Below are 16,966 nucleotides of genomic sequence, written 5' to 3'. Positions count from 1 at the left end.
GAAATCCGGATCAGGATAGGTTGAGGAAACCGGGGGTGAAGAGGTGGACAAGAGCAGAAACGCACGGAGCGGGAGCTAAACGGCAGCCAACAAGGAATCGGTTTACGTCTTCTGCGAAATATTCATTACAGCAAATTTGTAAAGGCAATCGACGCGCTGTAGGCAAAAAAGTACACTGAAAAAGGAAACTATGAACATGCAAAATGGCCTGCATGGCTTTTCACGTAGATTATCCCCGTTTAAGAATATCATGTTCTTCGTTTTTAATACCAAAAAAAAATCCCTTATATGATGGTGGTTTGGTTTCCATTTTAAATAAAAGACCTTCATTTTTCCGTGTAACGGTGGCCAAGGTGGGGAAGATGGAACATGACTTCGTCTCCGACCGCCCGGTCTCTTTGCCTATATCCTCTTTTTTAGCCGTGTCCAATGCGGCCTTTATTCTTCTCTCTTCTCTTTTGCAAAATTATCTGTGGTGTTATTATGCATTATGAGGCCTAATGCGCACAGTTCCTGTCCTTAGGAATCGCTGGCAAAAGGGGAAAATAGAACACACATACTTGGAAAAAGGGAAAATTGCGACAGAATTCCGCTCTATTTGCATGCTTAACCCCAAACACATCACGTGGAAAGTTATTCGACAATTTTCCACCAGATGATATGCAATGAAAAAGAACTGCGTCGACGACATTTCCATTGAGGAAAATTGCGTAAAATCTTGAGAGCTGGGAATGCACTTAGAAAAGTAGAAGGCAAAAACTTGAAAATTGAAAACTAAAAATATAAAATTTTCACGAGAATTACGATTAGTTATTAATCATTTATAAATGATTAACTTTATGGGTTTACCAATGCCTAGTATATATCGAAATTCGAACACCTCGATTTGCTTTTATGGCAGTGTATATTGTATGGGGATAAAGATTCGAGCTGGAAATTGAATGCACGTTTTGCGACTCCTCCGTCTCCGTCTCCTTCTCAGTCTCAGTCTCCTGTATCCAATTCCTCTTCCTCCTATTTTTCCTTCTCGCCGTGTTTTTGTGAAATATGGCCCGAGGGGCGGTTCAATTTTGATGCATTTACAACGTTCGGGGTGTTGGTAATTATAGGGGCTTTATGTCTGGAAGTTTCCTTTATGGCGGGCTTTTACTTTCAGGTTCTTTCATATACCGTTGAGCTATTGTTGCATCGCCTCTGATTGCTGAATTAAGGCGGTCGGGTGGTCATCTTCTGTTGTATTTCACGGTCGGATCCGAAACAATGGGCAAAGGCTTAACCGCTGCTCCATGCCATTTGATCAAATTTCATATTTTTATTAATTCGATTAAACTTTTAATTACGAATTCAGAGAGCTCTGTTTTAAGGGCTAAAAAATCAGGAAACCGATTTTTAACAGAACTTTGAAATATATTTTCGGGTTTTTAGCTCTATATCGGTCAAAACAAGACGCACAGCCAAAAGAACGACTGTTTTATGCTGCTACCGAGCAATACTAACCACCCCTATCACTCGTTTTTCGATTTTGGGAAAATCAATTTTGGCCCAAATTTCGCATTTTTGATAAGGGGTACCATCATCAAAATTTTCAAAAAATGCCCAAAAATGAAGTTTCCCAGATTTGAATGCAAACCAATTGGGAATCATTGCAATCAAATTACGAGCCCTACGAGGTATTTTATTCCTCATTTGGGCCATTTTTGGCTGAGCTATAGCCAAAAAACTGATTTTTTTGTGCTCAAAATAAAGTAAACGCCTTTTGGCAGCAGAGAGCCCGGCTTGTTGCCGTTTCTTAGCTCTAACTTTGTCAAAACAAGCTTCATGACTAAAACAAGGACTGTTTTGTGCAGCTTACAACCAAACCTTTAAACCCCTATACTTGCTTGTATCATTCTTGTTCTGATTTTTTGGTGGGAGCTCTGTTTTAAGGGCTAAAAAATCAGGAAACCGATTTTTAACAGAAATTTGCAATATATTTTCGGGTTTTTAGCTCTATCTCGGTCAAAACAAGACGCACAGCCAAAAGAACGACTGTTTTATGCTGCTACCGAGCAATACTAACCACCCCTATCACTCGTTTTTCGATTTTGGGAAAATCAATTTTGGCCCAAATTTCGCATTTTTGATAAGGGGTACCATCATCAAAATTTTCAAAAAATGCCCAAAAATGAAGTTTCCCAGATTTGAATGCAAACCAATTGGGAATCATTGCAATCAAATTACGAGCCCTACGAGGTATTACATTCCTCATTTGGGCCATTTTTGGCTGAGCTATAGCCAAAAAACTGATTTTTTTGTGCTCAAAATCAAGTAAACGTCTTTTGGCAGCAGAAAGCCCGGCTTGTTGCCGTTTCTTAGCTCTAACTTTGTCAAAACAAGCTTCTGACTAAAACAAGGACTGTTTTGTGCAGCTTACAACCAAACCTTTAAACCCCTATACTTGCTTGTATCATTCTTGTTCTGATTTTTTGGTGGGAGCTCTGTTTTAAGGGCTAAAAAATCAGGAAACCGATTTTTAACAGAAATTTGCAATATATTTTCGGGTTCTTAGCTCTATATCGGTCAAAACAAGACGCACAGCCAATAGAACGACTGTTTTATGCTGCTAACGAGCAATACTAACCACCCCTATCACTCGTTTTTCGATTTTGGGAAAATCAATTTTGGCCCAAATTTCGCATTTTTGATAAGGGGTACCATCATCAAAATTTTCAAAAAATGCCCAAAAATGAAGTTTCCCAGATTTGAATGCAAACCAATTGGGAATCATTGCAATCGAATTACGAGCCCTACGAGGTATTACATTCCTCATTTGGGCCATTTTTGGCTGAGCTATAGCCAAAAAACAGATTTTTTTTGTGCTCAAAATAAAGTAAACGTCTTTTGGCAGCAGAAAGCCCGGCTTGTTGCCGTTTCTTAGCTCTAACTTTGTCAAAACAAGCCGTATGTCTTAAACAAGGACTGATTTGTACAGCTTACAACCAAACCTTTAAACCCCTATACTTGCTTGTATCATTCTTGTTCTGATTTTTTGGTGGGAGCTCTGTTTTAAGGGCTAAAAAATCAGGAAACCGATTTTTAACAGAAATGTGCATCATCAAAATTTTCAAAAAATGCCCAAAAATGAAGTTTCCCAGATTTGAATGCAAACCAATTGGGAATCATTGCAATCAAATTACGAGCCCTACGAGGTATTTTATTCCTCATTTGGGCCATTTTTGGCTGAGCTATAGCCAAAAAACTGATTTTTTTGTGCTCAAAATAAAGTAAACGTCTTTTGGCAGCAGAGAGCTCGGCTTGTTGCCGTTTCTTATCTCTAACTTTGTCAAAACAAGCTTCTGACTAAAACAAGGACTGTTTTGTGCAGCTTACAACCAAACCTTTAAACCCCTATACTTGCTTGTATCATTCTTGTTCTGATTTTTTGGTGGGAGCTCTGTTTTAAGGGCTAAAAAATCAGGAAACCGATTTTTAACAGAAATTTGCAATATATTTTCGGGTTTTTAGCTCTATCTCGGTCAAAACAAGACGCACAGCCAAAAGAACGACTGTTTTATGCTGCTACCGAGCAATACTAACCACCCCTATCACTCGTTTTTCGATTTTGGGAAAATCAATTTTGGCCTCAATTTCGCATTTTTTATAAGGGGTACCATCATCAAAATTTTCAAAAAATGCCCAAAAATGAAGTTTCCCAGATTTGAATGCAAACCAATTGGGAATCATTGCAATCGAATTACGAGCCCTACGAGGTATTTTATTCCTCATTTGGGCCATTTTTGGCTGAGCTATAGCCAAAAAACTGATTGTTTTGTGCTCAAAATCAAGTAAACGTCTTTTGGCAGCAGAAAGCCCGGCTTGTTGCCGTTTCTTAGCTCTAACTTTGTCAAAACAAGCCGTATGTCTTAAACAAGGACTGATTTGTACAGCTTACAACCAAACCTTTAAACCCCTATACTTGCTTGTATCATTCTTGTTCTGATTTTTTGGTGGGAGCTCTGTTTTAAGGGCTAAAAAATCAGGAAACCGATTTTTAACAGAAATTTGCAATATATTTTCGGGTTTTTAGCTCTATCTCCGTCAAAACAAGACGCACAGCCAAAAGAACGACTGTTTTATGCTGCTACCGAGCAATACTAACCACCCCTATCACTCGTTTTTCGATTTTGGGAAAATCAATTTTGGCCTCAATTTCGCATTTTTTATAAGGGGTACCATCATCAAAATTTTCAAAAAATGCCCAAAAATGAAGTTTCCCAGATTTGAATGCAAACCAATTGGGAATCATTGCAATCAAATTACGAGCCCTACGAGGTATTACATTCCTCATTTGGGCCATTTTTGGCTGAGCTATAGCCAAAAAACTGATTTTTTTGTGCTCAAAATCAAGTAAACGTCTTTTGGCAGCAGAAAGCCCGGCTTGTTGCCGTTTCTTAGCTCTAACTTTGTCAAAACAAGCTTCATGACTAAAACAAGGACTGTTTTGTGCAGCTTACAACCAAACCTTTAAACCCCTATACTTGCTTGTATCATTCTTGTTCTGATTTTTTGGTGGGAGCTCTGTTTTAAGGGCTAAAAAATCAGGAAACCGATTTTTAACAGAAATTTGCAATATATTTTCGGGTTCTTAGCTCTATATCGGTCAAAACAAGACGCACAGCCAATAGAACGACTGTTTTATGCTGCTAACGAGCAATACTAACCACCCCTATCACTCGTTTTTCGATTTTGGGAAAATCAATTTTGGCCAAAATTTCGCATTTTTGATAAGGGGTACCATCATCAAAATTTTCAAAAAATGCCCAAAAATGAAGTTTCCCAGATTTGAATGCAAACCAATTGGGAATCATTGCAATCAAATTACGAGCCCTACGAGGTATTTTATTCCTCATTTGGGCCATTTTTGGCTGAGCTATAGACAAAAAACTGATTTTTTTGTGCTCAAAATCAAGTAAACGTCTTTTGGCAGCAGAAAGCCCGGCTTGTTGCCGTTTCTTAGCTCTAACTTTGTCAAAACAAGCTTCATGACTAAAACAAGGACTGTTTTGTGCAGCTTACAACCAAACCTTTAAGCCCCTATACTTGCTTGTATCATTCTTGTTCTGATTTTTTGGTGGGAGCTCTGTTTTAAGGGCTAAAAAATCAGGAAACCGATTTTTAACAGAAATTTGCAATATATTTTCGGGTTTTTAGCTCTATCTCGGTCAAAACAAGACGCACAGCCAAAAGAACGACTGTTTCGTGCTGCTAACGAGCAATACTAACCACCCCTATCACTCGTTTTTCGATTTTGGGAAAGTCAATTTTGGCCCAAATTTCGCATTTTTGATCATCAAAATTTTCAAAAAATGCCCTACCTTCAAAATTCAGTCTTTTGGCAACGGAGATTCCGATTTCCTTCCCATTTCTTAGCTCTAACTTTGTCAAAACAAGCAGCATGGCTAAAACAATGACTGTTTTGTGCAGCTAACAACCGAAACTTTAAGACCCCATACTTGCTTTTATCAAGGGTAAGGTTTTATTATCTTTTTATTTATATTTTTGGCCGGCCATGAAAAGACAACGCAATATTGACAGTAAAATCATATATTTCCAACAAAAAACGTTTTAAATAACTTCATAACTTAGCGAGAAGTAAATAACATTTACAAATATACAACTACTGTGGGACTTTTGAGCTCCCCGTGGAACACACAAAAACCTTTTCATTAATTTTAAGATAAACCATTTATTCATGCATATATGGTATATGTCCTAGAATCCCGCATTACAACTAATGGAGCTGCACCAGAAATTGGCACGGCTGACACCAAAATACGATTACACGAAAGCAATATCCGACGATCGCGAGCCACGCCCCATAATATCAAGCGTATATGATCACCTTTTTCAGTATCTGCGAACACATCGAGTAGTCCCTGAGCTAAGCGATGAAACTGGCCAAAGGGGCTGGACTCGCGTGTCGGACGACAATCTTAACTCTAATAGATCTGTATATGATGTAAAGTATATCTGTATAATCTGTATAAACATGTAAATGTAATGCAGGCTAGGCGGTCTTCTGGCTTCTAGTGTTCAAAAGGCGCGGGGTGGGCTAGGAAATTCAGGTTGTAAATTTTCCGATATTTGTACAATTTCACTTTGTTTTTCCGTTTTCGTTTGTATCATTCGCCTTTTGAGTACTGATCAAAGTCTTTTGAGAAACACATGGCCAAAACGGGAGCTGGTACATGGTCAATATATAGTAAATATATGAATATAGCTAATAATATCAGATAGAGAGGGAGAGAACCATGAGCACTCGCACAATTTGAATCTTTGGCAAGGCCGCAGATGCTGATCACAAGAATCGTTTCGATTTAGTTAGTTCCTAATACTAAATTCTACTACTATTCGTATTCTCTCGGAAAAAAAATTTGGCCAAATGTGGAGCAGAGACTTGGGTACATGTTCATCATAGGAATACGTTACACTTGGCTGACAAAATCGAGTCCCAGTCGTTAAGTACTCTAAGGTCTAAATTCGCTGCGTCCCCCAACTTCTTCTATGCATTTCTCACGGTTCGATGGCTCCATCGCCGGGGTATAGGTTCACAAGGATGGCATAGTAGTGGCATCCAGCGGCCAACACTACAAAAAGGTGCCAAATGGCATGGGCCATCGGTATCATTCCGTCCGCCTTGAAGAACACGATGCCCAGGATATAGAAAGCGCCGCCGAACTTCAGCTGCAACATTCCATGGAAGTGGTGGCCAGTGAACACAACAACTAGAGCTGGGCCCAGACCCATTACCAGGTAGAAGAACGTCTCTAGGCACTTGTAGCGCTCATGGTAGAGCTGATTAATGGGAAAAATATTATTAGTATTGATTCATTGCTAGATAAAAGATTTTTGCCTTCGATCGTATTTAATGGAAAAAGTTCACGGGTTCATGGCTTTATTTACCTGCTGGTAAGCAATGCCAATGCCCGCCATTAGCCAAATGACCCACTCCATGCAGAAAAGTATGGCCGAGTGGTCGGTGTTCTCCAGCGTGAGCCAAGGGAAGTATGAGCCGGCGATGAACACATAGATCATGGCCCTGTCGCAGCGATGGAGCACGTTCTTCAAGCCCTGGTACGTCTGCCATCCAAAACTGGGCCAGGCCTTGACATTCCTTGGGGGTCTTAGGAGAAAGAAAAGTAAATCAGTTAGTAAATGGATCAAGGGAAGACAATTTAGTCCACCAACTTGTGCTCGGCGCAGTAGCAGGAGCAGTGGAAGAAGGTTGACACCGTAAAGAGCATACAAAGGGCACCGCCGTAAACCCAGGAAACCAAATACTGGCTGGCACTGGATGAGCGCTCAAACAGTTTTATGGCCGCAAACACGGCGGGCAGTATCCAAATCCCGTGAGTAATTACGTTGGCCACCTGTTCAATCTGTTTTCAACGATACAAATGTTGATAAATATTTGCTAGAGGAATGAATATCAAAACGAGGTCAAAACTAACCTCTGTTGGCTGGTAGGCACAACCGGGCTTTGCCTTGGCATTTTTCCATTTGACATTACGCAGTTGCAGTTTGAGATTGGAATTCGTCTTGATAATGGACTTCCAGAACTTGCTAAACAAATTCTCGAGGAAGTTGTACTTGTTCTGCAAGTCCTGCATCAGGCTTAGGGTCCCATCTCCATTTTCGTTCCCATTTGGATTCCGAATCCCACTACCGTGGCCACTCCCTTCGCTGGTGCTCATCGTGGAAAGACTGCGGATTAGATTGCAAATTGGTTGTCCGACTCATAAAATTGATTGATTGCCAGTCGACTAACCCGGCTAACCCATCCACCCACGCTTCCCCGTTTTATGGCCAATTGATTATCACCCCCCTTATCATTATCTTATACTTTTAGGCCACTCGACAGCGACAACGACTACGACAATGACTGGACAATGGAACTGGACAGTCACTTGTAATATTTGTGCATTGAACTAATTTATGCTCATTTAGTTTTGCACAGACAACTTGTATACAATGGCCAAGGTTGCTGATTTTGACCCGCAATTGAAACCAGTTCTCTGATTGGCGGCCTCTTATCTTGCGTGCCGAGAACATGGCTCAAAGTCCAAATCGGATGAGATATGCCTCTCGACGGGAATTCGATTATGGGGCTCTTAAAATTCTAATGCAGTCGCAGTTCAAATAGCCTTTATTTTCGGTTATTTTTAGATACTAGAGTCTTTTCAACTCAGATCGTATCTCCTAACATCAATTACCTAACATTAGGGTTCCAATGTCTAATAATAATTTGCTCGTTTGCGAATTTGTAATGATCCCATTACTCGGACTTGTAAAAAGGTTTCGTATGTGTATTGTAAACCTATCTCAAAGTTCGAATACTCGTACGATTAGCATGGGCTGCTTTGAAAGAACCCCTTGCTTAATAAATATAAATACCTTGATTTTTGTTTTGATAAAAACGAGTATCCAGCTGAATAAACGTGGAAGTGTTGTATTACCTCAACTTTCAAATTTAGAGGACGACACAGATTTATAAAGCCAAAAATCTATGGTTTCAGATTTAATGAGGCGGAAATGCTAGTTATATGCTGGCTAATAATCCGTGGAAAATACCTGATAATGGCTAATGCTAAGCATTACATTATTTAAATGTATATATAAATATTTACCCACACTTGAGTAGACTTAAAACATCCGGTGGCTTGTCCTCGAAGGACCTCTCGTTGAATTATGACAACTTTTCAATAAACGAGAGATAGTGGGTGGTAGTGGTGACCCTGGGCCCGTTGGGCGCGACGGGGGTCACATTGGGGAAAAGCATAGCGGACGCCCCGTCCTAACTTCATCACCATAACGACTATGCTAATCGTTATAAAAATAGATGCCTCGGGCATTCCTTATATTGGCAATTACAGAACAGCAGGTGGGGGACAAGGGCACTGAGAGAAAATACGATATAATTTTGAATCTATACTGCTATTCTATTCTATTTACTTCTGTCCCATCTATTTTCGATACTTATTTATTTATATTTTTGGTTATATTTTTCTTATCCATTCACCACAATCTTAAATTTATTCAAAACGTGTTTTTTCTATTTTTCTATTCACGTTTTCCGATTTTAAAATTATATATTTTTGAAACAACAATTATAAAAATTCTAATGTTTACGAATTCTATAATATTACCGTTAGTTACGTTGATTTCGGTGCACAGCAAACCGTTGGAGATTGTTTACATCTTCCATTCAGAATCAATCGCCGTTCTAATCCAATTTGTAACGCTGCCGTCACGCAATCTAGCCTTCAATCGGTCTACCTGTCTGTTTCCTTACATTGGTTCTTATATTTTCCTATTCTATTCTACCTCCGGGAAACCATCCCCTGCTTCTTAAACTCCGATTTTTTTTAGGAAAAACTTACCGTCTCTTTGGTGCCGCGGATTCGAAAGCGGATGCTGCGCTCGGTAGAGGGTGGTTAAGGATGCGAAGACGGATGCCGAGGCCAGTATCCGCAGTGGGGCGGAGAGGGATTCGGAATTCCAGTCCCACGCTGGATTCTTAGGGACCCAAAGCTCGCTGCGCTGCATCCGGGGAACGGGGGAACTTGGACTTAGCGTCCGATTTCTTATTTATTTTATTTCGGCGGACTTGATACTAGAGGTGGGCGAACGACGATGTAACATCGATACCTAATCTTACTGTTGTAATGGCCACCTATCTTTGTCTTACTGGCGATATGCCATCTCTAGCAGTAAAAATACTTAACTTTTTAAAACTTCATCTGGTAGGCTTTCGAAAATTATTCAGACTTTAATTTGTAAGGCAGTGAGTTCAACTTGAACCCCCTTTGTAAAAGTCAATCTTTTACTTATTAAAAAATTTTAATTCACCGTTAAAAAGTCAAACCCGGGATTTCTTAGCTAGAATAAAGATTTCGGTGACCTTTGAAGGGTCCAGAAACTTTTTCTAGTTCTACGTTAGTTATCTGAGAGTTTGTTTATGGTTGCTTTTAAAAAGCAAAAGTGCGCGAAAATTAAGAATTTAAATTATCGTTTGGCATACATCCTCGGACACCGATAATACACGGCTATTAAAAAGCTATCGAAAACTGGTCATCGATAGTGCTTGTGACAATCGTTCAGCAGAAATCGGAAAAACGTGTGAAAAAGGTGCGTGACTTTTCTGTGTATGAATTCTCCTGGAATTTATGGTTTTCCGCAATTTTCCTAGTAGCAATAGCAAGCAAGCATGTCTGGACGCGAGGGCGGTAAGAAGAAGCCACTGAAGGCGCCGAAGAAGGACTCCAAAGACTTGGACGAAGAGGACATGGCCTTCAAGCAGAAGCAGAAGGAGCAACAGAAGGCTCTGGACGCGGCAAAGGCAAATGCCTCCAAGAAGGGCCCTCTCGTCGGCGGCGGGATTAAGAAGTCGGGGAAGAAGTGATGTTATACCCACGCACCCCATCTGTATCCGCATACCACTGGATGCTGCATTTTTAGCCGAATCACAGCCATGTGGACCAAAATTCATCGTCTAACCAGTTGGACTTCAATTTTTTTATACTTACGCTTACCATTAAATAGAGCATTGTACGTTTGAAAAGAGATTTAATGTTCGGCCTCTAAGTACGTGGAAAGCTGGCCTGTGTCCCGGGTAGCTGGACGGATTGAGAGGCCACTTGGCAGGCGGCGACAATATGATCCCTCATTTTGTTCTTTGGATGACGGGCAATGTTGTGGGCCAAAGCGCCGATAAAGGCATCACCGGCTCCTGTAGTGTCCACCACTTTCTCTGGTGGCACTTGCGGCGCAGGAACATGCTGGTAACCGTCCTTAGGGTCACAGGTTCCGAAAATGGCTCCTAGTTTCCCCAGAGTTATTATAACTATGTTGGCGCCCATTTTTCTCAGCTTCGCAGCGGCTTCTTGGGCTTCCCTAGTATATAAGATACACCGGTTAAAATAGTTTTTCCTAGCCTACATGGTACATACTCCACGGTCTCGATTTTGACCATTTGGGTCATAAGAGCCGCCTCACTTTCGTTCACACAAAAGATACTGGCCAGCTGGAGCAGTTCCTGGGGTGTATTCTCCATGGCCGGGGCCGCATTCACGATTGAGACGCCCTGGAAAGACTTAAGGGCCGTCAGGGTAGCCTCAATTGGCGTCTCCAGTTGGCAGACCAGTACTTTGGCCTCCTGAAAAAGCTTGTCAGCTTTGTTGACATCGGAGGGGCTCAGCTGACTGTTGGCGCCCACCACGATGATGATATTGTTCTCGCCGTCATCGGACACAGCTATCTGAGCCACGCCCGTCGTTTGGCCTTCCAACTGCTGCACGTGCTCCACATTAACCTGCTCCTCGCGCAGCTGTCGCAAATAGTCGCCGCCAAAGGTATCTGCCCCCAATTTAGCCACAAGAGCTGTGCGGGATCCTTGGCGAGCGGCGGCCACGCACTGATTGGCGCCCTTTCCGCCGTAACCTGTCTGAAATCGGTGTCCATGGAGCGTTTCTCCAGGTTTTGGAAGGCGGGAGGTATAACTGCAAAGGACCTTTGTTCAATTCATCACTAGAGGGTTTCAATCACCATACTAACCATATAAAGTCTATGATGGCAGAGCCAAAGACCAGCACTTCGGTGGTTTGAGCCATGTCGTCACCCGTATACGTAAACGTTGAAAATGCACTAGTTTGTTGTCAAATTAAGCGATTGCTTCGTTCCGCTTATCAGTCCGAGATTATGTGACCCCAGTGGATGAAGGGCAAGGGCAAGAGGATTGCTATCAGTTAGACCACTCCATTTCTGGCCAAGATCGGCGGGGCCGATAAATCAGCTATTATATACAGTAGATAGAAAGTTGGGGGCCTAAAATACCAAAAAATACTATAATTTGTAGATGAGATTTTGAATATTAAATGTAACAATATTAATCTCGTTTTTTTTTGTATTATGTTGGAAATATATTTTGTATATTACACAAATCTATGTCCCGTAGAATTCCGAAGACTTTTGGGCTTAATAATATTTAATTTAAAATAACTGCTCTTGGGCGGTATTTTTTAAATTTTAAACATGAAACCAAGCAAATCATTTAAACGATCAGTTAAAAATAAGATATGTTTTAAATATTTGGAAAATATTGAATATTTATTGTGGGATGATATTTATATATCTATATTTTGTATATATAGTTTTACTAGCAAATCTTACTTTCAACATTTTCTTTAAAAAGAGCTATTTTTCAATGTTGTATAATTTAATGCGGGAATAACCACTAATAAATTGATAAAATAAAAATATGCACTTGAAGAACGTAAACAAAAATGAATTCGTATTAAAAATGGACAACTGCAATATGGAGAATTCCATGGCAGACATTCCAACGGGGTAAATCCCCAATTAGAAAGAGAAGGAAACGACTGGTATCATACAATAATAGTTTATTAAATATACATAGTACAAATATATCGATTGGGCTGGCCATGGGACAAAATAAAAGTCGAAAAAAAAATAAAGCCTTGGGTAATACATGCGATTGGGATTTGGGGCTGGATTTGGAACTCGGACATTTCACATAGGCATCCCGTTATGGAGGTATAATTAGAATTTCAAGCCACTCCACCGATTTACACGTGTTTAAATATAGCAGCTATAAGTGAGTGTTTATCATTGCTTCCCTACGGTTTTGCTTTCTGTTTATAGGCGGGGATCGAATTGGATCCCCAATGCCATCTATATCTGGCTCCATATCTCTACTCGGTGCGGTTTGGTTTCTCTGTTCATTATCCTTCTTAGACTCAATTATTGCGACTCGTGGCGGAGGGAGGAGTGAAATATACATTGAGTGGATTGCACACACATATACATGGCCCGGCACTTATCCTAGATACCGGCCCGCTCTAAGGCACTCAGCTGGGTGCCCAAGCGCTCCTCCTTGGCCTTGCGCTCGGCGCTAATCTTCTTGGAGCTCTGGTAAGTGTTGAGGAACGTCTGTACGTCGATCTTTCCGTTCAAGAAGTGCTCCACATGCCTATCACAATCGGCATCGGCATTGGAAGCAGCAATCTGAAGGAGTTCCTGAAAGGTTAACCAAGGGAAATTCGCATAATTAGAGGGATTTTAGTACATTCTAATGTATATAGGGCTTCCATACATACCCTTATGTGCTGAGGAGCATATTCCTCCGACTTCTTCATATATTTCTTATTTAGCTGGTCGCACTTCTCGCCCAGTGTTTTCAGTGCTGTGTAATCATCACTGAGACGGCGCTTCAGCTCTACCAAATGGTTGCCCTTGCTCTCGTTCTCCCCTGGATCGGATTGGAAAGGGGTTAGTGAATATACTAGAATATCATCTTGAGATACCGACTTGATATGTTCTCCACCTGGTTCATCATTGAGTCTAACTCTTCGTTAAGGTGCTGCACTACGGACATTTCCTCGATAAAATCGTCAAAGAACTCGGGATCCCTGTCCAGCTCCTTCAGTTCGCCCAGGGACAATGTTGAAAGGTTGGGCATGTTGCCCGCCTCGCCACCCTCTGATTCCTTGGCATCGTTCTTATCCAGGACGTGTCCTTGAGCGAGAGAGTGGGCAAGGGAGTGATCTTGCGGCGAGTGCTGTGTAGTTGGCATCTTATTTATCAGTTTCACTTTTCCAAGTTCCAGTACATGAGCGTTGGATCAACTGTAAATTTGTAATTTCTTATACCAATGGAAAAGGAGCAAACGTAAAATTCTATACCTTCTGAGTTTTTAAAAAACCGGGCGTCGTCGGCACGAACTGGATCACCTTCTGACCTCCAGTAGGATAAGTTGGCGACCCCGGCTGTGAATTGCGAATTATTAAATCCCGTTCGGCCTTTCCTTCCGTTGCATTACTCATCCAGTCTCCTGCTGCTAATTTCCTGATCTTTCCTGCTTTGCCTTCGGATCGGGAGCACTGGCTTTGTTTGCCCCGATCGGCGTTTCATTATCTTCTGTTCTAGGGCCAATCCAGTGCTGTCACTTTAGCTACTTTGCAGCCAGATGTGATTATTAGCAGAGCCCAGCTGAGGAATATTCAGTTATGGCCTTTTTTTTATGAACTCTTTAAAATTACCGACCTTGTTTATCATAGAATGACCTATTTTGGTCTTGTATATTCAATAAGGGTCTAATGTTTTTAAGGTATTTAAAAAATTACATTTAGCTTCATATCGGAAGCGAGAAGTGGCAACACGACTTGGCACAGTTGGTGGAGCGCTACCCCATTGGCGGGGTAGGTTTTCGAGGGTTGTTTAAGGGTGAATTATGATAGGAGGTTTCTTTATCCCACTTAAGCAATTGTATTGCTTTTAAGTTCGTTTTTATAGTTATATAATCTAAGAAATGAATAACTCAATTGATTTTTAATTTAACTCTTTCAACGAGCAGCCAGGGGGTTAAAGTAGTGGTGCCGATTACTCGCACACGTCTGGCAACCCTAGCAATCAGCTGTCAGTTTGTTTACAAGTTGCCTCGTTATTTTACATAACAAACTTAAACAATTTCACAAATAAACAATAAATGGCGCTGTTCGAGATGAAGTGGTTGCGTCGCTGGGTGCGGCGCAACACAAACCCTATTCCGGAGCACCGGGCGGAACTGTGGAAGCGCCGCCTGAGTATCGGATACGCGATTTTAGCCTGGCAGGCATTCGGCCTCGTTTGCTACATGGTTTACACCGGACGCAACGATTGGGCCAAGTTCTATGGCTACAAGACGGAGGAAGACCTGGCCCTGTCGCCGGCGCAGCAGTTCGCCAAGCACTTAAAGGTAGAGGGAACCGGCAAGATCATCAGATTCTCGGGCTTCCACAAGGTCGAGGAGGTGCCGTTTGACGCCAGCGAGGTGGAGCGGGTCAAGGAGTAGATAGAGTAGTTTATTTTCTTATCTTTTTTTTTAACAAACAAGCAACCATTAAAGCTTGGAAGTAAAAAAGGTCTTTTGAGATACTTCTGCTGTTTTTTTTTTGTGCAAATAAAAAATCAAAAATTGGCTCTGGTTAGTATTTCAGTTTTATGGTATTTTTTGGCGCTCTGAAAGAGGTCCCACTGAGCCCAGTGAAATGAATCGATATTGTTCCATCCCGAGCGATAACAACAATAACAAAACGCAACAACAAAAACGGTGAGACGCGACGGTTCGCGGACGAATCGGATCGTTTGGTGATAGCAATTAATAATAATAACAAAAGCAAGAGCATATCATATTGGCAGGCTGCAACGGTATTAAACACTTACCACAGTGATAGCCTCTGGCAAACATATAAGTCCGGTAATCGTAATTCCCGCGAACGGCTGTGATTCCAATCGGAGATTCTTCGGCTTCTATAAATAAAACTTCAAATCGAACAGCAGCATCATGCAGTGCAAAGGCATATTTTTAATTGTAGCAACAAAACAGAAGCAAAACTAAATGAATGTTAATTGCCCATCATCAAGTGGAGGTCATTGGCTATCTCTTTCCTGCTTGCTCCACCTCTTCCTCCAACTGCACTCGCTGTGTCTGCAAAATAACGGGACTAACGGCAGCCAGTAAGAAACAACAACAACAACAAATGGCATTTGCAGATGGCGGCCGCTTCATCTAATTGGAATTTGTGAAAAAAATAGAAGAAATACAAAAAGAGCCGCAAATAATTGCTAATTAGTTGGATTTTTTCCATTGTTGCAAGGCTTTGCTTACGAATTTCTAATGTAATTAACGCTGCAGTTATTTTTTCTTAAGTGAGAGTGTGTGTGTGTGTGTGGCCCAAGTTTATGATCTTTTTTTTTGTTATTTTTTTCTGTGTGCAGCAGCAACAAAAAGTCAAAGGTGCAAGTGCCTTACAAATACATGCAAAACTAGCGGAGACGGCAACTGAAAACAACAACAACAACAACAACGACAAACCGCAAGGAAATAGGGAAAAGGAAAGAATCTAGAAGAAGAACCGTTTGATTGATTTTGATTGCCGCCGTGCCTCCTTCTCTCCCACCCTCTTCATCGCTTCTTTTTCTACATTCCCTGCGAGGCGAAGGGTAAGTGAAAAGTACAAAAGAAAAACATTTTAAACCAGATTCCATTGTTGTTGCTAGTTTTCAAAGCGAAACCCATTAAAATCGCATTAATTATATAATTTCGGGGAAGTGAAACTTCCACTTTCTGCTTCTAAGCTAGCAACAACATTAACGTTAATAGCCGCAACAACAGCAAAACGTAAACCATCGACAAAGAAACTTTAAAACTTCGAAACCACGCATAAATATTTATGTATATGTCTCAAAAGAAACCAGAAAAGAGTTTTTAGAAACTTTAGCGAAAATGAAACCGTTTTCTAAAAATAATTTATTGTCCCCGGCGTTTGTATTTCCACCGCAAACTATGCATAAAACTACACAACATATAACATACAACAAACATATGACAAGCGGACCGAACAAAGGCCGATAAACACAATCATAAACATTTCAAAAGAGAGCAGCGCATAATTCGAGCGGTAAAACGGTTAACAAACTGTCGGCAGTGACTACGCAGGCCGCTGCATTAGGATTTCTTCTTATTATTATTATTTATGATTATGATATAGAAATGTATAGTTTTGATAATTATATTATAAAGTTTAGACACATCACTTAACGTGGTAGCTAGGAATTCAGTTAACTGATATCAGATATCAAATACCCGCCTGTTCTGAAATCTTTCCATTCAAGTTCTGTCATTGATCTCTCTAATATTCTGAACTTGTGGGAAAACCACCGATGTGGCCGACTGTTTAGACTGAAGCGCACATTTCTTTGGCGCGCCAAAGCGTAACATTTATAAAGAAACGAAAATTCACAGAGCAACTGCCCCCTTTTGCCTTTCCCAACGCAAGTGAATGGCCGGAGGGGCTGTGAGCCCCTGATGAAACCCCCTCAACACCTCCAGGTTGCCTCCGAGTGGTATTTTATTTTTTGTACATTCTTT

At 41.0% G+C, this 16,966-nt stretch overlaps 5 protein-coding genes across 6 annotated transcripts; 2 read left to right on the top strand and 3 right to left on the bottom strand.

The window, feature by feature from the left end:
• Positions 1–5,567: 5,567 nt before the first annotated feature.
• LOC108105506 (monocyte to macrophage differentiation factor) lies at positions 5,568–9,683 on the bottom strand. The gene is made up of 5 exons (XM_017212130.2): positions 9,420–9,683; positions 7,491–7,743; positions 7,228–7,418; positions 6,943–7,162; positions 5,568–6,834 (listed from the first exon to the last, which is right to left on the bottom strand). The coding sequence occupies exons 2-5, from the start codon at positions 7,731–7,733 to the stop codon at positions 6,553–6,555; spliced, it is 936 nt and encodes a 311-aa protein (XP_017067619.1). The 5' UTR covers positions 7,734–7,743; positions 9,420–9,683; the 3' UTR covers positions 5,568–6,552.
• A 353-nt stretch (positions 9,684–10,036) lies between these two features.
• On the top strand, positions 10,037–10,604 carry LOC108105508 (translation machinery-associated protein 7 homolog). Of its 2 annotated transcripts, none has more exons than XM_017212132.1 (2): positions 10,037–10,167; positions 10,232–10,604. In XM_017212132.1, exon 2 carries the CDS (start codon positions 10,247–10,249, stop codon positions 10,439–10,441), a length of 195 nt encoding a protein of 64 aa, XP_017067621.1. In that variant the 5' UTR covers positions 10,037–10,167; positions 10,232–10,246; the 3' UTR covers positions 10,442–10,604. The 2 variants fall into 2 exon arrangements, with proteins under 2 accessions (XP_017067621.1, XP_017067622.1); XM_017212133.1 differs by having other exon boundaries at positions 10,061–10,167; positions 10,229–10,604.
• Positions 10,589–11,856, bottom strand: LOC108105507 (ribokinase). The gene is made up of 3 exons (XM_017212131.1): positions 11,593–11,856; positions 10,989–11,537; positions 10,589–10,932 (listed from the first exon to the last, which is right to left on the bottom strand). Exons 1-3 carry the CDS (start codon positions 11,646–11,648, stop codon positions 10,620–10,622), a joined length of 918 nt encoding a protein of 305 aa, XP_017067620.1. The 5' UTR covers positions 11,649–11,856; the 3' UTR covers positions 10,589–10,619.
• Positions 11,857–12,422: 566 nt separating this feature from the next.
• On the bottom strand, positions 12,423–14,019 carry LOC108105481 (vacuolar protein sorting-associated protein 37C). Its single transcript, XM_017212098.2, has 5 exons — positions 13,877–14,019; positions 13,740–13,823; positions 13,366–13,682; positions 13,155–13,306; positions 12,423–13,074 (listed from the first exon to the last, which is right to left on the bottom strand). Exons 3-5 carry the CDS (start codon positions 13,628–13,630, stop codon positions 12,880–12,882), a joined length of 612 nt encoding a protein of 203 aa, XP_017067587.1. The 5' UTR covers positions 13,631–13,682; positions 13,740–13,823; positions 13,877–14,019; the 3' UTR covers positions 12,423–12,879.
• Positions 14,020–14,294: 275 nt separating this feature from the next.
• Positions 14,295–15,015, top strand: LOC108105482. Its single transcript, XM_017212099.2, has one exon. The coding sequence runs from the start codon at positions 14,543–14,545 to the stop codon at positions 14,885–14,887; it is 345 nt and encodes a 114-aa protein (XP_017067588.1). The 5' UTR covers positions 14,295–14,542; the 3' UTR covers positions 14,888–15,015.
• Positions 15,016–16,966: the final 1,951 nt, after the last annotated feature.

This window comes from Drosophila eugracilis, unplaced genomic scaffold, assembly GCF_018153835.1.
Source record: "Drosophila eugracilis isolate 14026-0451.02 unplaced genomic scaffold, ASM1815383v1 contig_2167, whole genome shotgun sequence".
NCBI lineage: Eukaryota > Metazoa > Arthropoda > Insecta > Diptera > Drosophilidae > Drosophila > Drosophila eugracilis.
The sequence above is the reverse complement of the archived record's forward strand: the minus strand, read 5'-3'. Positions and strand labels throughout refer to the sequence as shown.

Bases quoted from the DNA above. Each gene is read 5' to 3' on its own strand.
- LOC108105506 (XM_017212130.2), bottom strand. From the start codon at position 7,733: ATGAGCACCAGCGAAGGGAGTGGCCACGGTAGTGGGATTCGGAATCCA. The intron at 7,419-7,490 runs GTTAGTTTTGAC...CGTTGAAAACAG, and splicing joins GTGCCTACCAGCCAACAGAG to ATTGAACAGGTGGCCAACGT. The intron at 6,835-6,942 runs GTAAATAAAGCC...CCCATTAATCAG, and splicing joins TTGGCATTGCTTACCAGCAG to CTCTACCATGAGCGCTACAA.
- LOC108105508 (XM_017212132.1), top strand. From the start codon at position 10,247: ATGTCTGGACGCGAGGGCGGTAAGAAGAAGCCACTGAAGGCGCCGAAG.
- LOC108105507 (XM_017212131.1), bottom strand. From the start codon at position 11,648: ATGGCTCAAACCACCGAAGTGCTGGTCTTTGGCTCTGCCATCATAGAC. The intron at 11,538-11,592 runs GTTAGTATGGTG...GGTCCTTTGCAG, and splicing joins GCCATCATAGACTTTATATG to TTATACCTCCCGCCTTCCAA. The intron at 10,933-10,988 runs GTATGTACCATG...CTTATATACTAG, and splicing joins GTCAAAATCGAGACCGTGGA to GGAAGCCCAAGAAGCCGCTG.
- LOC108105481 (XM_017212098.2), bottom strand. From the start codon at position 13,630: ATGCCAACTACACAGCACTCGCCGCAAGATCACTCCCTTGCCCACTCT. The intron at 13,307-13,365 runs GTCGGTATCTCA...AATCCGATCCAG, and splicing joins CCAGGTGGAGAACATATCAA to GGGAGAACGAGAGCAAGGGC. The intron at 13,075-13,154 runs GTATGTATGGAA...TTAACCTTTCAG, and splicing joins ATGCTCCTCAGCACATAAGG to GAACTCCTTCAGATTGCTGC.
- LOC108105482 (XM_017212099.2), top strand. From the start codon at position 14,543: ATGGCGCTGTTCGAGATGAAGTGGTTGCGTCGCTGGGTGCGGCGCAAC.